Genomic DNA, 16,995 nt, shown 5'->3' on the forward strand with positions numbered 1-16,995 from the left:
GCAGCAGGAACTTGGAGAATGGTCACTATTTACAGAATGGAAAAAAGAACCAAATACAGTAAATGGGAGGTTCTTAAAGATGACCTGCTTTCATTCAGCAGCTCAGCCGGGTGTTGAAGCTTGAACTGCACTAAAAAAAACTTTCAGAAGAGCACAGTTCATTAATGCACTCCATAAACTCTGCTGCAGCTTGAGGGGAACTGTAATGAGCTATTTGAACATGACATGTACATCCAACTACCAAGTTTTGTCCGGGGGTAAGGTGAAGTGTTGATCGAAAAACCATCATGACTGTCCTCAAAACATGGGATCCTGGAACTTTTTTTGTTCCCATCTATTGCCTTAGTTCAAATTCTTGTTCTTATGCGGAACTGTTGTGTGTTATCTTGATCAGGGACTCTTCACTCTTGATGTTGTTGACGGGCAAACAGTTAATGATATAAATTATAAATGATCGCCACAGTATACTTTACGTTCCTTCCCTAAAGTATTTGATGCCAGTCAAATGCTTTCCTATTTATGATTCAAAAAATCGTATTTTGTCTCATACAGGAAACATTCTGCCTGACTGCTTCTTTTTTTGTATGTTAATTAGTGCAAACTACAGATTCATCGCTTCTAAAGGTGATGTGAAAAGATAGTTCGTCAAATCATGCTTGCCAATACTCCCACTGCTCTGCATACTTCCCTTTTTGTGTTATTTAGAGAGGACAGGATCCACATTGTTCACTATTTGCAGTTACTTACGGCTTACAAATTTGCTGAGTACAGAAACTCAATGTCATGACAGCAAACCAGAATATAAATGATGTATTTCGGATTTCAGGCAGGGATCATCTACAAGTTTGTTGTTTTAGGGGGGTTTTATTGTTCTCATAAAGTCAAGTGATTCAGTCCTTCTATAATTTTGTCATAACCACTTGCTTGTTTCAGATCATGGAGATCAATGGTCAGAACTTTGAGAACATCTCCTTCTCCAAAGCCTTTGACATCCTGAGAAACAACACACACCTCTCCCTCACAGTCAAAACCAACATATTCGGTGAGTGACGTCAGAGTATTTGTACTCGCATACTAATGTACAGAGAGCAATACCCGCTGTAATATCAGTGCTAATCATTTGAGATTTGAGACCAATCCTCCTCTCTCTGTACCTCTGTCCATCTAGTCTTTAAAGAGCTCCTCAGCAGGATTGTGCATGAGAAGAAAAATGGCGGCCCACACATTCCCAAGATCCAGGAGAAAAAAGGCAATCGCTTCTCCATCCCTGACCTTCCTGGAGACATGGAGTTCCCTACAGACCACAAGAGCACCAGGAAAATGAAGGCCAACACTGTGTCAGGAGGACGCAACAAGATCAGGAAGATGCTGGAAAAGACGCGCTTCAGCATACTGCCACCCAAGCCATTCAGGTAAGAGGCTTTATGTAAACATTGATGCCTGTATCATCACAGGCAGTGCTTGAGTAAAGTGGATTAAAAGTAATATGGATTTTTTAAATTATGTCCAAACAAGCATTTGTGAGAGATGGACATTAAATGGTGAAGTCAAACAAAGCATCATTAAATGTATGTTACTGATCAGATGTGACATGTGGGTCGCAGCTAAAACTTCATGCCCACATACATCACAGAATTTTGAAGAAAATTTGAAATGGTCAGATAATGAGCCATAAACACAATATGGCGAGAGATTCATAAGAGAGCTTTAAAAGATGAGTAATGTGAGTTCAAGTGGATTTACACTCTACTTTATGCCTGAATCTGAGACCTCCTCAATGAAAACCACTTTAAAGCGAGTTGGCCGGGCCACAATCCCGTCTACTGTCTCTGCATCGGTATTGTAGCAAGCTGTGACCATCTGCAGACAGGAAATATTGGAGGCGTGAGCAGAAATCTAAGCTTCTAGCTCTCTGACTGAGCTGAACTGCTTATTGCATCCCACAAAGTGACTGAGAAACACATTTCAGCCTTCTCTCATGGCTTGCATGAGCAGGAAATGGAACAATTTCACCCAACTCTATCTATAATGCGTACCTACATTTTTTGGGTAGTACACAGTAATATGCAAGTGCATCCCATTTCAAGCTCTGGTTGCAGGAGCGTTGCTCTGAAAATGTGGCACTTACTTTTGCACTTTCTTACTTACTGGTTTAGTGCGATGCAGTACTCTTTCACTATCTTCATCTTCAGGTTCCAGCCAAATCACAAAAATGTAAAAGGCAGTATCATCATCATCATCATCATCATCATGTAACCATTGTTGTTGTCATCCATAACTAGCCATTGTACTTGCAGCATCTGGAGCAATTGAAAGCAATCGTGCAGATAGAGGCTCGCATTCAATATTCCACCCGTAACGTGCTGATACAGGCTTGATTTCATTTCATCATTTCACGCCTCTCCAGGCCTCATTAAACTCCATACTGTGTCAGTGCTGGGGAGAAAAGATGCTGTTCTCGCCCTGTCAATTACACAGCTAACTCACGCACTGTAAACCCACACACACACTTACGCAGACACTGTCAGGCACATCTACGTCCCCTTACTGCAGCACTGCAGCGATTATGTCCACAAAGCCACACAGTTTGCATTAAAACTGATTGTGCTCTGTCTCATAACGCAATACGCCATCACGCGGCCATTGATCTAACTTAGTGCACAGCTTCTAAATGCTCTCCGCTGCGTTCTATTTATTGACCAAACAAGAGCTTTCATTGCTTTTATTTTGCTAGTTGGCACCATTGAAACAGTTCTTTGATTCAAAGAAATTGATGGCTGATTAAAAGGACTGGAGATGAGATGGGAGATTCAGGTCAATCTGGATTCATCAGTGCCTGTTGTAGGATGAAAATTTGAGGGGAGGTAATGTTGTAAAGTTGCCCACTGCATGTGTGAGTGTGTGCACGTGTGTGTGCAAAAGGTACAGGCTGTTCTGAGGACAGCATAATTTAAGATACCATGCAGTTTTCTGTACGCCCACACACACACACACACACACACACAGACACACACACACAACACACACACACACACACACACACACACACACACACACACACACACACACACATAAACACAAACGGGACTCGCTGTCATTTTAAGGACAGATGCAACCTGTGACCACTGTTGCTATGGTACAGTCTCTCTCTCACAAAGGCAACTTTTTTCAATGCTTTTGCTCACTTCTTAAATTCTGCCATCACCTGGCAACTTAAATTAAATAACCTTGTTTAACAGTTTAAATTGATGCCTTTTCACAACTTACGCACGTACACAAACCCACTGCCTCTGCTGCTGCAATTTCTTCCCTTGGTCGACATTGTGCTCCACTTCAGACCAGGATTTTATATGACAAGGACACGCTGGCTATAAACAAGTCGTTTTTCTGCCAAATTAAGATGTCAGGGCCTGTGTGCATCCACATTTACACACATCCCATATTGACTAACCCGGGTGATTTACATTCCACAGATTGGAAAGCAATAGACAGAGGTATTAGCCTGTAGTCAGTTTGTCTCAGAAGTCGAGGTGATTTAGTGAGATGATGATAAAACAGTAACCTCATGTCCCATAATGCCATTTTCATCCTCTGCACTTCTTTGTGACACAGTCACATGTACTAAACCTTGATGCATATCACAATAACTATTAGGTGGTTAAGTGTTTTTGCATCTCAGCATTCACTCAACAAGACAACCATATTTGGCTCCATGCTCACTGCACTACTGCTGCACTGCTGCTCCACTTGCAAGAAGAATTGTTTAGGAAATTATTACTCTGGTACAGGTGTTGACTTAACTAGACAGTAGGTAGAAATAGAAAGCAGCTCTGTCTATATTCATAAAAATAGGTTGTTGTTTCATCACTGGGGGAGGATTATTTGGGTGGAAGAGCAACAAACAAACCATCAACATATTGCTGAAAGCAGCATTGTATTGAAGCTTATTCCATGTTTACATCAGACCTCCAGTTTGAGAGGCGACACATCTGTCACAAAAACCTGTCAGACCTGCAGGAGGGGACAGAGTGAGGGACTTTATCAAGCTTTCACTGCCTCTGATATTACAAGGAAAAATAAAAAGCTCACTGAGACAGGAAGCCTGTTCACTATGAGAGGGTGTTGATGAGATGAGAGAGAGAGCTGCTGAACTGAATGTACAGTCGGGGGTTGCGCTCCTGTGGCTGATCTGACTCTTTATTATTATGTGCTGTTTTGTAGGCGATTCCTATTCAGCTGCATTTACATTTGTCTAGATGATATTGTTAAATGAATAGAAGGAGCAAAAAGAGAGACCAGTTTCAGATCAGCTCCCACACCACTGACCAGTTCAACAAGTTTTCATAAGAGTTCTTCTTTTTTTTAATATTGAGCTTTTTAAATTGTAACCAAATGTAATTGGAGCTGCAATTTTTACCCATTTAAATAGTTGGTTGATTGACAAACTGCTTTTTGACATTTGAAATAAATTTGTCAGACATTTTACAGACCAAACGATTAATCAAAAAATAACTGGCAGATTAATCGATAAAGACAGTAATTGTTAGTTGCAGCTCTAAAGGCAATATTATTCTTTTTTCAATTTGCATAAAAATCAATAATTTCACCTAAATCTGCTCAGTCTGCTCTCCAACATTTAAGACACTTTGTCTTTCTTAAAAACTTCCTCATTAACATTTTCTATGTAGCAGTGCTCGGTAGTCCTGATGTGCTTCCTCCTACTAGATGACAAATCATTTTGTGTATTTTTTCTGAATGAAGTCAAACGGTTGCAGTGGATTTCCTCACTTATCCTGCAATTTCCTGTCATATGTTGTGTATAAATCTATGCTGGTGTTGTGAAAATGCAGTGTGTCCAAACTTTAACTGTTGTGTACTCCTACATGTGTGTGTTGTTTTTAAGTGTGTGCAAGAAGAGGAGGCCTTGTCTTTCATGCATAGGCTTTGTCGCTCTGCTGATCGCTGAATCACTTCACCAGAGCTCTGCTTCTGTTTTTTTTTTTTTTCTTTTTCTTTTCAATGTTGTCTCTCTCCCGTTTGTCTCTGCTGCTTCAGGGGCCTGTTTGGGTAAGACCTCTTGTGTAACTCCCCATCCTCCAACCATTTGATTCAGTATCCATCTGCAGATGTGCACAACACAACAGGCAACAAACACACACACACACACACGCACACACACCACACACTCATACACTTACCAGCTCCACTGACCTTCAACAAAATGATTAGAGGACTGAATTTGAATTTCCTTCTCTTCAATTTTTTCATCCAAACTCCAATTAAATATACATTCACCACTTCTCTCAGGACTTGGCCTGAGAAGTTATTCAGCCAAATGTATTCTGCAGGGATGTTGCAGAAAATATCCCAAGGCCTTAGTTTATTACACTAAATAGGAAAGAGGAGTGTTATTGCTACAGATGGTTTTAGTTTCTTGATGTTTAACTGTCAGCACTCCTGGCACACCTGGCCTCTCAGTAAATCAGGTGAATACCTGCATGCATAAGTTATCTTTTATGCTTTTCCAAAGCTACACATCTTGTCTTTGTCATATTTACTGGCGTCATATTCAGTTAACTAATAAATCTTAAAAACTTTATCATAACTAACTCATACTGAAGTCAATTGGACTGTGATGAGGTGTCATTTGGTCCCTGCCTTGACCCCCATTGTTGCAAATGTGAATATGATTAAACTTGTGATACAGTGAGGAGCTAACAGTGCCGGTCTAGTCCTATTTGAGCCCCATGCTATCTGTATCAGGCTCGATTTCACCATTATCCTCTTTCTAAGTCTTCTTTGTCCGTCTCTCCTCCGTTTTGCACCACCCTGCACATTATTTAATCGATTCTGAACATTATTCTTTCCTTTTTTCTTCTATTCATCATCTGTCCGTGACTCTTTGTATCATCCTTCAATCTTTTTTTCCACCTTTCTCTCTCTCTGAGAGAGAGAAAGTCTCCCTTCTCTTTCTTTCATCTTGCCGGCACAGTACCTGTCGACCGGTGACTCAAAGATTACAGAGGGTTTGCTACAGCAGCACACAGCTGTGTTAGTGGAAGCTCTGCATTACTGCACCATGTTCAGTACATATTGTACAGACACACACACCTAGAGGGAAGCTGAAATAAGTATGCAGGCAGGGTGAGATGAACTCTCCGTCTCAGATACTCCATTACAGACTGTGACTACAGCTCCAACAATTCATACGTACATATTTAACTGTGTGCAATGTGTATTTAACATCAATGTTCTTATTATGTGTTTATAATCTGAAATGCTAGCCATCTTTAAATTGATAAAGTTAATTCTAGCTGCCGTGTAAGCTCCTAAAAGTTTTAGATTAGCAAAAGCTGCCACAGTTGTCAAGCACGAAGGCGTTATCCAACCTTCAATCAGCCGCATTTATCATCGGAGGCAGGGCTATTGACTCTGTGGGTTTGTCTCAAAAGAGTTGCCATTTCCACCACATGTATGCAGTATTCAGGCATTCTAATTAGGCCATTAATATAAAGGTTGATGTTTGCATTTCCCCAAGCGGGGCCGAGGAGCCAGGTAGAAAGACTCCTGTCTGTCAAGTCCAGTTTAGCCTCATAATGTGGCCAACAGCCGGACACACACATATGAGAACAAAAAAGGGAGACATGCTAACACACACAGATGTATGCAGAAGCTAAGAGCAGGGACACATTGTACAAAAGTACAAATAAAAACACCTGAGTTCTGGGAAAACATCTGAATGAGCTGAAATACTCATGACTTGATCGTTTCTTTTCATATGTGCTCATCTGTTTGCAATGTCTGTGTCTGTTTGCTTGTGTATACCAGTCCCATTGTCTCGTGTCGTGTGTGTGTGTGTGTGTGTTTGTTTGGTGAACTTGTGTGTCTCTATCTGTGAATGCTCCTTATCAGTTACAGCCATTCATGAAACCGCCTCAGATGAATTTCAGCTGTGTCACTGCTGCATATTAAAAGAAATATATAGTGATATTGATATATTGTGTTGCTATTCTGCAAGAGTAGACATTTCGATCAAATCTTGTGATATGTTTTTTTTCTGCAGTGTTATGAGTTGGGATTTTAATATGTTCTCCAGATGAAGGGAAAGGGAAATACACTCACTCTAATACCTGTGCTTAAAACTCATAAAACAAGAGGGAGAAAAAACATTCGGGAGCTTTTTTGAAAAATGTCTACTGCTGCAAAATAAAAGCTTAAAAGTTCATTTTAGAACATTAAGTTCATCTTTGATGGAGAAAATCTAATTTTCCTGTTCATCTCTCTCTCTCTCCCTCATAATGTCACACCCTTTTTCTTTTAAAACCATCCCTCTTCTTCCCCTCCCCGTCCCTCGTCTCCCTACCGTCCCTGCTTTCCTCTCCAGTGATGGTGGCATGGGTCAGTCTCAGGACGACAGCATTGTGGGTACCAAACAGTGTCGTCACAGTGTGGCCATCATGCCCATCCCCGGCAACCTGTCGTCCAGCAGCCCCGACCTGCTGCAGCCGGCCACCAGCGTCCTCGACTTCTCCAACCCCGCAGGTAAGAAAGCAATGTTGACTCTTCTTCTTCGGTTGTTTCTTTCTGCTTGTGGAGCTTTCAAACATTAACAACGAGAATGTCACCTACCCTGAGGAATGTTTCGTTAATTATTTTCCATGATACACTGATTGGCCAAAGGGAGCCACTAGATTTAATGGTCAACTTAAAGGATAATTCCAGTTTATCACAATTTATTGTTGCAGTTTGGGACCATTTTCATCAGTAATGGCGCTTCAGTCTTGCAAAAATCTTTTCCTATTAGTTGCATTCTTCTTACTAAATGAATTTGATGGTTAGTTGGTTAATCTTTTTGAATACTTCAAAGGGTCAAACCAAAGCACAATTTGTGCAAACAAATTTCTTGTTCCAAAGTACTGCAGGAAAGACAATCTCAAAGCATCAAAAATACCATTGCTTGATTCATATTCATGTAAGAAACAACTGCACATACTATGGCTGGAATGGAAACAAAACCTTCATTACACCTATTGGCAGTTGCTCATGACCTTCATGGCCTCAGCCATCACTGAGCATTTCAGGTGTCAAACAGTTCAGCACTGCTCTCATGAAGCAGTTTGTCACATTTGATTCGAGACTTCAGCTTCGTTGAGCGATGAAAGCCACTTGTGGACTGAAGGTCTCCAGTGCTCAGTGAGTACTGGGAGACGCTGAACAGACAACCTGTCGCCCATGCAGGAACTGTATGTGTTGGATGCGCTGGGCTGTCTGGAACACAGACTCGCAGTCTACTAGGAACACTAGGAAAAAGGAACATACATTCACTCACTCAAAGCAAGCAACAGGAAGGTTTCAGCATTGGTGTACCCACCTTTCATTCAAACACACGGACACACACACCCTGGGGTCGTTCTTTTTGAAGTGCCACAGAGCTGCTGCAGAATTGTGTCCGTCTGACAAGAATTAACCTCCTGGACTATAGGACTTATTTATTCCTTTCCTGTCAGACGGGTTTCTGAGCCCATAATTATTTAAACTAACATGGAGCATACCCTGTGCCTTTTTATGTGTGTGTGCGTGTGTGTGCGTGTGTGTGCGTGTGTGTGCGTGTGTGTGCGTGTGCGTGTGTGTGTGGGAATGAAAGACTGAGTGAGGGGAGAAAGTGGAAAGGTGAAATATGCGAATATGGCCCTGATTTATTCCACCACCCATTTGTCATTAAGGTCCACACACTCAGAGAGACACACACACATGCACACACCTCCCTAGTTTGTAGATCTATACATCATTGTACGAGAGAACAAACGCACACACCAACTGGGCCTCATCAATCACCCGCCATTATATCAAGTTTCCTTTAGTATTCTGGCCTCCAATTAGATTCAATAGGAGAGGATAGAACAGCCTGCTCAAACAAAACCCCCTTATCCAGGTGCTCTATAGGGCTTATAATACCTCCAAAGTCCTACCCCGAATTACATTAGCAGATCAGAGGAAGCTCAGATGCATCAATATCACCTTTCCACTGTCTAAACTGGGAAGTATGAGCTGAACATGGCTGCCAATGTTTTTGGGTATTTAAAAGCCTTGATATGTCAGTCTCATTCATTTATTTTATTGGATTGGCTTTAGTTCTTGTTTTAAAGTTTCTGACTATTAGATTTTGTAATTACATAATTGTTTGATTCTGATTGTATGTTGTTTGTCTGTAACTCATTCCTACTACTGCCTATCTTAGTCAGGACCTCCTTGGAAAAGAGATTTTCCATCTGAACGTGGCTTTCATGGTTAAAAACAAAGTTAATAAAAAGATACTATTGTTAAGTATTAATGATATAGTCGCACTTTACTCGTCGATATTACTGATTTTATTCACTAAAGTCTTGTTCACACCACATAAAGATAAACAAAACATACAACAGGGAAAAATGAATGTTAGAACAAAAAAATAAATCAAAGACAAGCAAGCAAGAGTGTCAAAAGCTTTGATGGCACACCTTTAAGGTCTCATAAACCAAATAATGAATCAATTCATAGAAAAAAACTATTGATAATGATGACAAAGATAGTGATCATTTGCAGCCCTAATTTTGACCAGATATTTGCCTAACACATGACGCTCATGATGGTAGTAGTACATCTCTGCTTCAATCAACAGAAGCTGAATGACTCAGAGAAATGGAGCATGGATGTTAATGCTGCATTGCTCTTTTTATTTCTTAGAGACAGAGATGGACTAGAGAAGGGCTTTCATGTGTTGTGTGTTGCAAAGTGGGAAACCAGTTTTTGCATCTTCTCATATGTGTTGTTCTGAGTAAAGCCGCACTCTTAGATCTTTTGCCTCTCTATGTCTTCATTTCTTTTTTCCTCCTCTACCATCTCTCCAGTCCTTTTCTCTCTCTCCTGTTGCGTCTCTCTTGCTGTGATTTTAAACAGATGTTCTAGTGTTGAGATGATGAGTCATACGCCCCTCTGGTTTCCCATGAACAGATTAAGGCTACACTAGAAACTCCTCTGGTCTTTCCTCCTTTTTCTGTCATGATGTTTCCGACCACTATGTCTCTTTGTACTCCTCCCACACTCTCTCTTACTCTCATATTCACTGTGTTTTCTCTTTTTCCTCTCTGCTTGCCAAGCCCTGGGACTGTACTGTAAGTATAAATACCTTCAGTGCCACTGTTTGATTGTGCTTCAGTAAATATTCCTCCCAAATGCTCCCTCCAACGTCTTTTTCTTTTTTTTCCCCTCACTCCATTTTGCATCTCTGCATCCATGAACTGCTTCCTTCAAGCTCTGAGTTTTGGCCTTGTAGTGTGTTTACACTTTTTCCACTTGTAAGTTTGTCCTTTTCAGACAGAATTGTATGAGTGTCAGAGTAAGGACATTTTGGTCGGTTTTCACTTTTTAAGGTGCTATCTTAAAAAAGCAGAAGTAACCTTGTTTGCCATTTGCACTTAAATAAGGGTGTGATTTGCTTCACTCTACAAAACTTTTCAACTTTTCATTTATAAGAGGAAGACTGGGTGTTATTTCCCTTCGAAATCTGCATAGTCTCACTTACATAAACCTTAGGCCAGGCGTTCAAGAGTGAACTTACATGAAGACACATAATGGAGTATGCCATAGAGTCTTGGGTTTTTCCTTTTTATGTTTATTTATCACAGCCCTGGTGTTTAACCCTCAGCTATTCTATACCACTCTCCTCTGAACACGTCAAGCCGTCATGCTCTGCCCTCCTCCACTCTGTTGGCTTTCATTTGTGATTTATGTCTTCCGACTGTGTGATGGAGTGACTGGGAAAAGCTTTGACAAACAGTGGTAAGGAGGAGGAGGAGACTGAGGCTTGTAGCCACTCTTAGTGCTGTGTTTGCAAAATCCCAAGACTTTTTTTCCCTGTGTACAAATCCTCTTTGGCTTCAGTTCATAAATACATTCTCTGGTGTTGATGAAAATGAATGATACCTTATTAAGGATGATTGGGTGGGGGTGATTGTCCTCCTGTGTGCAGGTCAGGTCGCAGCTCGTCCAGAGGATTAAACATGATTAAGCCCCCCCAGATATGATAGCCAGCTATTTAGCCGAAAGCTTCCCACACTCTGATCACAAATCACAGCTAATGAGACACAAAGCATTTAGCTTCCACTCAGCCCACCCTCACCACCCTGATGCACATAAACAAAGAGGAGCTCTGCTGCTGCAGCAACACTGAACACAAAGACAGAAAGCTGCACACTTAAAACTCTGATGTAGTCCTTGTATTTTTCATGTTTCTGTAGATATCACCTTCAGTGATCATTTGACTGTCATATTAAGCACATATGTCATGTGTTTCAAATCAATAAGCTCACAGTCTATAAAGAGGTCATTCATCACCAGGAAAGGCTGCCAATATGTCCACATTCTAGGAACCAGTAACTATGAACCAGAAAAAAGCTGAGTAAAAATCAGTCATTACCTTGGGAGGCTTTCAAATCAAGCAATAAGTTGATGAAAGACTAGAATAGATATACTGTATAGTAATATTAAAGCTCATGTAAATGTAGAGAAATCTTGATTATGAGTAAGTAAATGTGATAAAGATGATAATAAAGGAGCCCCAGCTATTGTCAACACACGCACACACTGTCACAGACAGATCAGAGATCCGTGTGAATAAGGGTGAAGGTAATGTGTCTGAGCATGCTGAACCCTTTTCTGTGTGTGTGTGCGTGTGCGTGTGTGTGTGTGTGTGTGTGTGTGTGTGTGTGTGTGTGTGTGTGTGTGTGTGTGTGCAACTGCTTGAATAAACTCATTCAAACACACATTTTTTTTTTTTTTCCATATGCCACCTTTTCTTCATGATCTCCCTCTGTGTTCAGTATATATGATTGTACTCAAACACACACACACACACACACGCACACACACGCACATTGCAGCTGTATGACAGCTTCATCTGGTCTGTCGGAGTCCCTCTCCACTTGTCACCGTGCAGTGTTCATAACTCACTGTTTTAAAGCTCTTTGGCTGCCTGTGGCTAATGGGCCGTACCCTCTTCCTTACTCAAACACAGGATCTTTAATGCAATATTTCACTCAGGGGGAACATTTCCATTATTTAACACACATCTCTCTTTGAGAGTCGCGTGCATCTGCTACAGCATCGGCTGCCCCAGGAATTGATATACTGCATATCTATATAACCTGTCATGCAGCTGCAATGTGCCTCTATGTGTGTATGTGTGTTTGTGTGCTTTATGTGGTTATATATACACATACCGTTTCATCACCGCTAACATCCAAGCTTTTATTTTGGCCTCCTGCTATTGATTATTGTCTATCAATTAAACAATAATACACTATGTCGACTAAAAAACAAGACTCATTGTGGGAGATGATGCAGTTTTTTTTGTTTTTATGAATTATTCATTTCTTGTATTCATAGCATTTAAATGGTATATTATATGATGCAGTTCATTAAATGATTTAGCTTTAAGTGATAATTAAATGATAATTAAATGCAGAAATTGTCTTTTAATTTAACACGTACATCTCCAGGTCTTTCAGAATCTCAAATGACCTTGTGTGGATGGCTTTTATTTTATTCAGTACAAGCTTTTCCTATAATGCCATGTGATAGGAATACTTTGGCCAGTGGACAATTCCTTTTGTGCTCGCATGGTCCCTACAATCTTTCCTTGTTCTTCCTGGTTGCATGTGTCTTTATCTTGATGAATAACCTGTGTCAGTTGCAATATTTGTTTTTAACGCACAGTATAAGAACAAGGACAGTCTGTGTTTTTTTGTGTATGTCTTCAATGCTGTAGAGGCCTGTGACATAACAGCCACTAACATAAAAAGTACAAATACTGTTAATTTCACTAAATGTAAGCATGTAGAGAGATGTTGCAGTTGGAAGACAAAAATCTTTATAGCCAAGTCCATGAGATATTTGACTTTTACATAAAGATGGACTGACCACAAAGCTGGAAAGAAGGTGAAACAAGGTGTTGTGATGTGTTTGAACAGTAGGATGATTCAATAATGTCATTAGTAAATGTAAATAGCTGTATAAGTTGAATTTCATTTTAAATTTAGGTTACTGTTCCACCAGAAACTGTTTTTGCCTTAATAATGAAAGACAAAAATAATTGTAAAAAAAATCTTATTTTGCCACTTCATTATATTATGTTTATTTGCATTATCAGCTTTTGTTACAGTTTTGGCATCAACTCTAATCAGTCACTGACAGCTCTCCTCTTTCCCTTCTCTGCACTCTCAGACATCCCAGACCAGGTGATTCGGGTGTTCAAGGCCGACCAGCAGAGCTGCTACATCATCATCAGTAAGGACACTACTGCCAAGGATGTGGTCACCCACACTGTCAATGAGTTTGGGCTCCTCGCAGCACCCGAGACCTACTCCCTGTGTGAGGTATCAGTTAGTCCAGAGGGAGTCATAAAACAGCGCCGCCTGCCCGACCAGCTCTCCAAACTGGCTGATCGGATCCAGCTCAACGGCAGGTAAGAAGCAAAAGAATTACACTGATGTCCATTGAGATATTTTGAAAAATATAACTCTGAGGACTTAAACAAGCAGTTGACTTTACCGTTCATCAGAAAGTATTTTTAATTTAACGCACATGAATTAGTCTTTAAGAGTGGTTGTCAGCTTTTTCTCCAAAGTGAGCCCATATGTGGCAGACATGAGAGTGTTTCTGTCTTTGCAACTGAAAGTGAATGAGGCAACAGACAAGGATACTTTCATAAACCAGGAAGCAACAATATTTCATGGTCAGGGAAGCACATTGGTCATGGAAAAGAGGCATGGATACTTACTTACATCTGATCCACAGTGGGAATCGTTGACAGAAAGCAGCTGGAAGTGGAACACAGTATTTGAGAGTTTACATACTGTAGACCTGTATTGTGATGAAGGCTTGAATGACGAAACCAAAGAGATAACCCACAGGACTTTGAACCTCATTAGAGTTTTTTTCAGTTTCTTTTACAGATTATTTTTGGGTTGGTGAGCTTTATTCTTTAAATAGATTTCCAGTCTTGAACTGTGTAAAAATTTCATCCTGCCAACACAGCAGCTCCAGACTTCACACCATACCAAGTTTGACTTTAGCTCTACTAGAAAGTTGATCATGTACTACAGTGCATGTATATTGATATAATTCTCTTCGAGCAGTGGTTCAATCCTGTTCCTGGAGATACAGGATGTAGTTCTGTGATGTAGTTAATTCACTTACTGTAGCTTTGCAGAGGTGATAATCATTTCCTGAGTAAATGGCTCGGGGAGAGAAAAAAAAAAACCCAGCAGGGCTCCAGGTCCTGAGGAACAGGATTCAGAATCACTGTCCTAGTTCAGTGGAATGATAAATCAAGTCGTGCTACCCCTTGAAAGTGCTGGGAAACATTTTTAGTTAGTTTCTACTCTGAGCAGAACGCAAGCTGAACAAAACATCAGTTTATAGTTCAGTGTGATGCTGCATATGAGGGTCAGAGATTCTGGATTTTTTTTTTTTTTTTTTTCTGCACCAACAGCGTCTGTTTCCACTTTGTTGTGGACACAACTAAGGAGCTTGAACATCACTTAGGTGGACACAGCCTTTGTGTGATGATGTGTGTGTTTAATTTTCTCGCACCAAAACATTGCCACTACGTGTTTTGTTAGATGTCTCTCAGTTTGTTGTTGTCTTTTTGATGCCGGAAGCATTCCCTTTTAAGATGAAAGTTAGTAGGACATGAAGGATAATTGGACAGCAGCCCTGAAGTCTGCTTTAAAACGACTTCTCCATCAGTTTCTCACAGTTTCCTCCCTCTCTCCTTGCCTCCTGTGGTCGCTCATCCATCCCCTCCCAACTAGGTTAGCATAAATATTTCACCCTCTGTCAGGGGCGGAGGCCTCAGCAGACAGCACGGCACGTCTGGAATTATTCATACACACGCTCACGTGCGCACACAGGCATAGATACAGACGGTCGCCTCCTTATACACAGTCACGCATCTGTGTACATATAGACACACCTATGCTGTGTTTACACAGGCGCACGAATTCATATTCATTGATTTTATGTAGATGTGTGTGTGTGTGTACATCTATACGCACACGTTTTTACCGAGGAAGTCTCAAACGTGTGTGGACACAGTCACACACATTCAGAGACACATTCACTCACTTAGAAGACACTTGTGGTAACACCCTGCCTGTGTTCCTGATGGATGGCTGAGCCGCAGGGAAAAAACCTGCCATACTGTTAGATATTGGTAGGAAAAAGGTTGGTTTAAGTGTAGAGCTATGAACAAGCAACACCTATAGATAGTTCCACTCTCTAATACATATTTTCTCAACTTTTTTCTTTTCTTTATACATATCCTCTGCTACGTATTATTTATGACAAACTAAAGCATTTGCCTTGACAATCCACTGTCATGCTGGCAGTATTTTTTACATACATATATATACATTGTGCAGTGTCAGCAGGATGTACATGTAGTATGTATTCAGCACAGTTGGCAGTAGTTGTATTTATCAGGAGCAGTAGGCAAATATATCTCTGCTGTGCTTCTCTCCATGCATCTCACCCAGCCTGTCTCTCCCTCTATGCAGCTGATGACAGAGGGTCGAGCAGGGGGCAGGAGAAGCCAATAGCAAGCCTTCTCCACACTGCCACAATACATATAGATATGCAGCTAGGGGATCCTAAGCTCAGCACACACCCACAAACCACCAATGGCTATTTAGAATGGCTTGGTTCCAGTGATTTTGCACTGCCAAGATCTACTTAGCACCACTTTGTCCATCATTAATTTAATCTCTCCCCTTTCTTCTCTCCTCTCCTCTCCTCTCCTCTCCTCTCCTCTCCTCTCCGCTCCTCTCCTCTCGACTTCTCTCTTCCTGTTTTGCTAAAGTTGCAGTAGTGTCTTTTTATTTCCTTCTTTCTATCTTTAATCTGTTGGCACCTACAGATTATACTATACTATATTATACTATAAATACAGGCCTTTAAGTCTCTAGTTCTGCTTATCAGCTCTCAAAAAGGTTGCTTCTTTCTGAATGAGAAACACATCTTGTGCTTTATCCTAAATATAAATTCAGCATGATTTTTCTCACCTCACCTCCTGACATCTCCTCCTGTTAGCTGCTCTTCTCCCCACCAGCTCTTCTGGCAGAGTAACAAAGGGCAATTTAGAGTCGCATCCATGCCAACACTTTGCCTCCTGTGGGTTGCAGGTCTATACTTCTCTGAGGTGCTTCATTCTTAGATGACCACCTTACTGCTCCATTAGAGTGGGGATGGGAGGTGGGGTGCGGGGTGGGGGTGGGGGTGGGGTCCAGATTTATAAACATAGAAGCACATAATAACGTAAACGAGATGGTCTGCTGCTGGAAGCTCTCCCAGAAACCTGTTGGAGATCAGGCCTAAAGAGAAATGCCCCCCCCCCCTCATTCATGTACCTGTCATCTTTCTTATCTCTCTTTTGCTGTGAGAGGCTCTCTCTACTCTCACCGTCTCTCTGCCTCTTTACACCAAACTAAAATATGGCTGTTAACCATCAGTACCATCAGAGTATACTCTCCTTTTCTCGAAACTCAATCTTAAATTGGAGACACGAAGTGTGGCCATTGTAAAATGAAATGTGAATGAGATGAGCGTTTCAAGAGATTTATATGGGCTTTTTTTTTGTGCACAAAGTTGCAGCTGGCTGAAAAACTGTATCTTGTCCGCCCACTTGTCTGCCTCTGCAGCCTATATGAAAGCATCTGAGGATACTGCAGATCTATTATCTTCTTTCATTTTCCAGTTCTAAAAATAGACTTTTTACCAACACAGAAATGATGTCAGTGATATCACTCAGACTATTTTGCATAGCCTCTACTCTTTGTAATTATTGCGGTTAATCCCCCCTCCATTCTTTAGACTCAAAGGCTAGACATGATAATTCCTCCTCTCTTTTTGTTGTTTTTTTGCAGGATTTCTTTCACTCAAGGGGTTTCTCAAATCATT

The 16,995-nt window shown here is 40.9% G+C and overlaps 1 protein-coding gene across 3 annotated transcripts in view; it reads left to right on the plus strand.

Moving 5' to 3' along the window:
* Window positions 1-16,995, plus strand: part of LOC111234286 (rap guanine nucleotide exchange factor 6-like) — an 87,906-nt gene that overhangs the window by 51,934 nt on the left and 18,977 nt on the right. For 2 of the 3 annotated variants that reach the window (XM_022762282.1, XM_022762284.1), the window contains exons 11-15: window positions 934-1,042; window positions 1,169-1,412; window positions 7,385-7,542; window positions 10,137-10,151; window positions 13,261-13,501. In XM_022762282.1, coding sequence (XP_022618003.1) covers window positions 934-1,042; window positions 1,169-1,412; window positions 7,385-7,542; window positions 10,137-10,151; window positions 13,261-13,501 — 767 coding nt within the window. The remainder of the gene's footprint in view (window positions 1-933; window positions 1,043-1,168; window positions 1,413-7,384; window positions 7,543-10,136; window positions 10,152-13,260; window positions 13,502-16,995) is intronic. The other variant, XM_022762283.1, reaches the window with a different exon arrangement.

The sequence above is a fragment of the Seriola dumerili genome, unplaced genomic scaffold (genome assembly GCF_002260705.1).
Source record: "Seriola dumerili isolate Sdu_G_001 unplaced genomic scaffold, Sdu_1.0 BDQW01000449.1, whole genome shotgun sequence".
Classification (NCBI taxonomy): domain Eukaryota; kingdom Metazoa; phylum Chordata; class Actinopteri; order Carangiformes; family Carangidae; genus Seriola; species Seriola dumerili.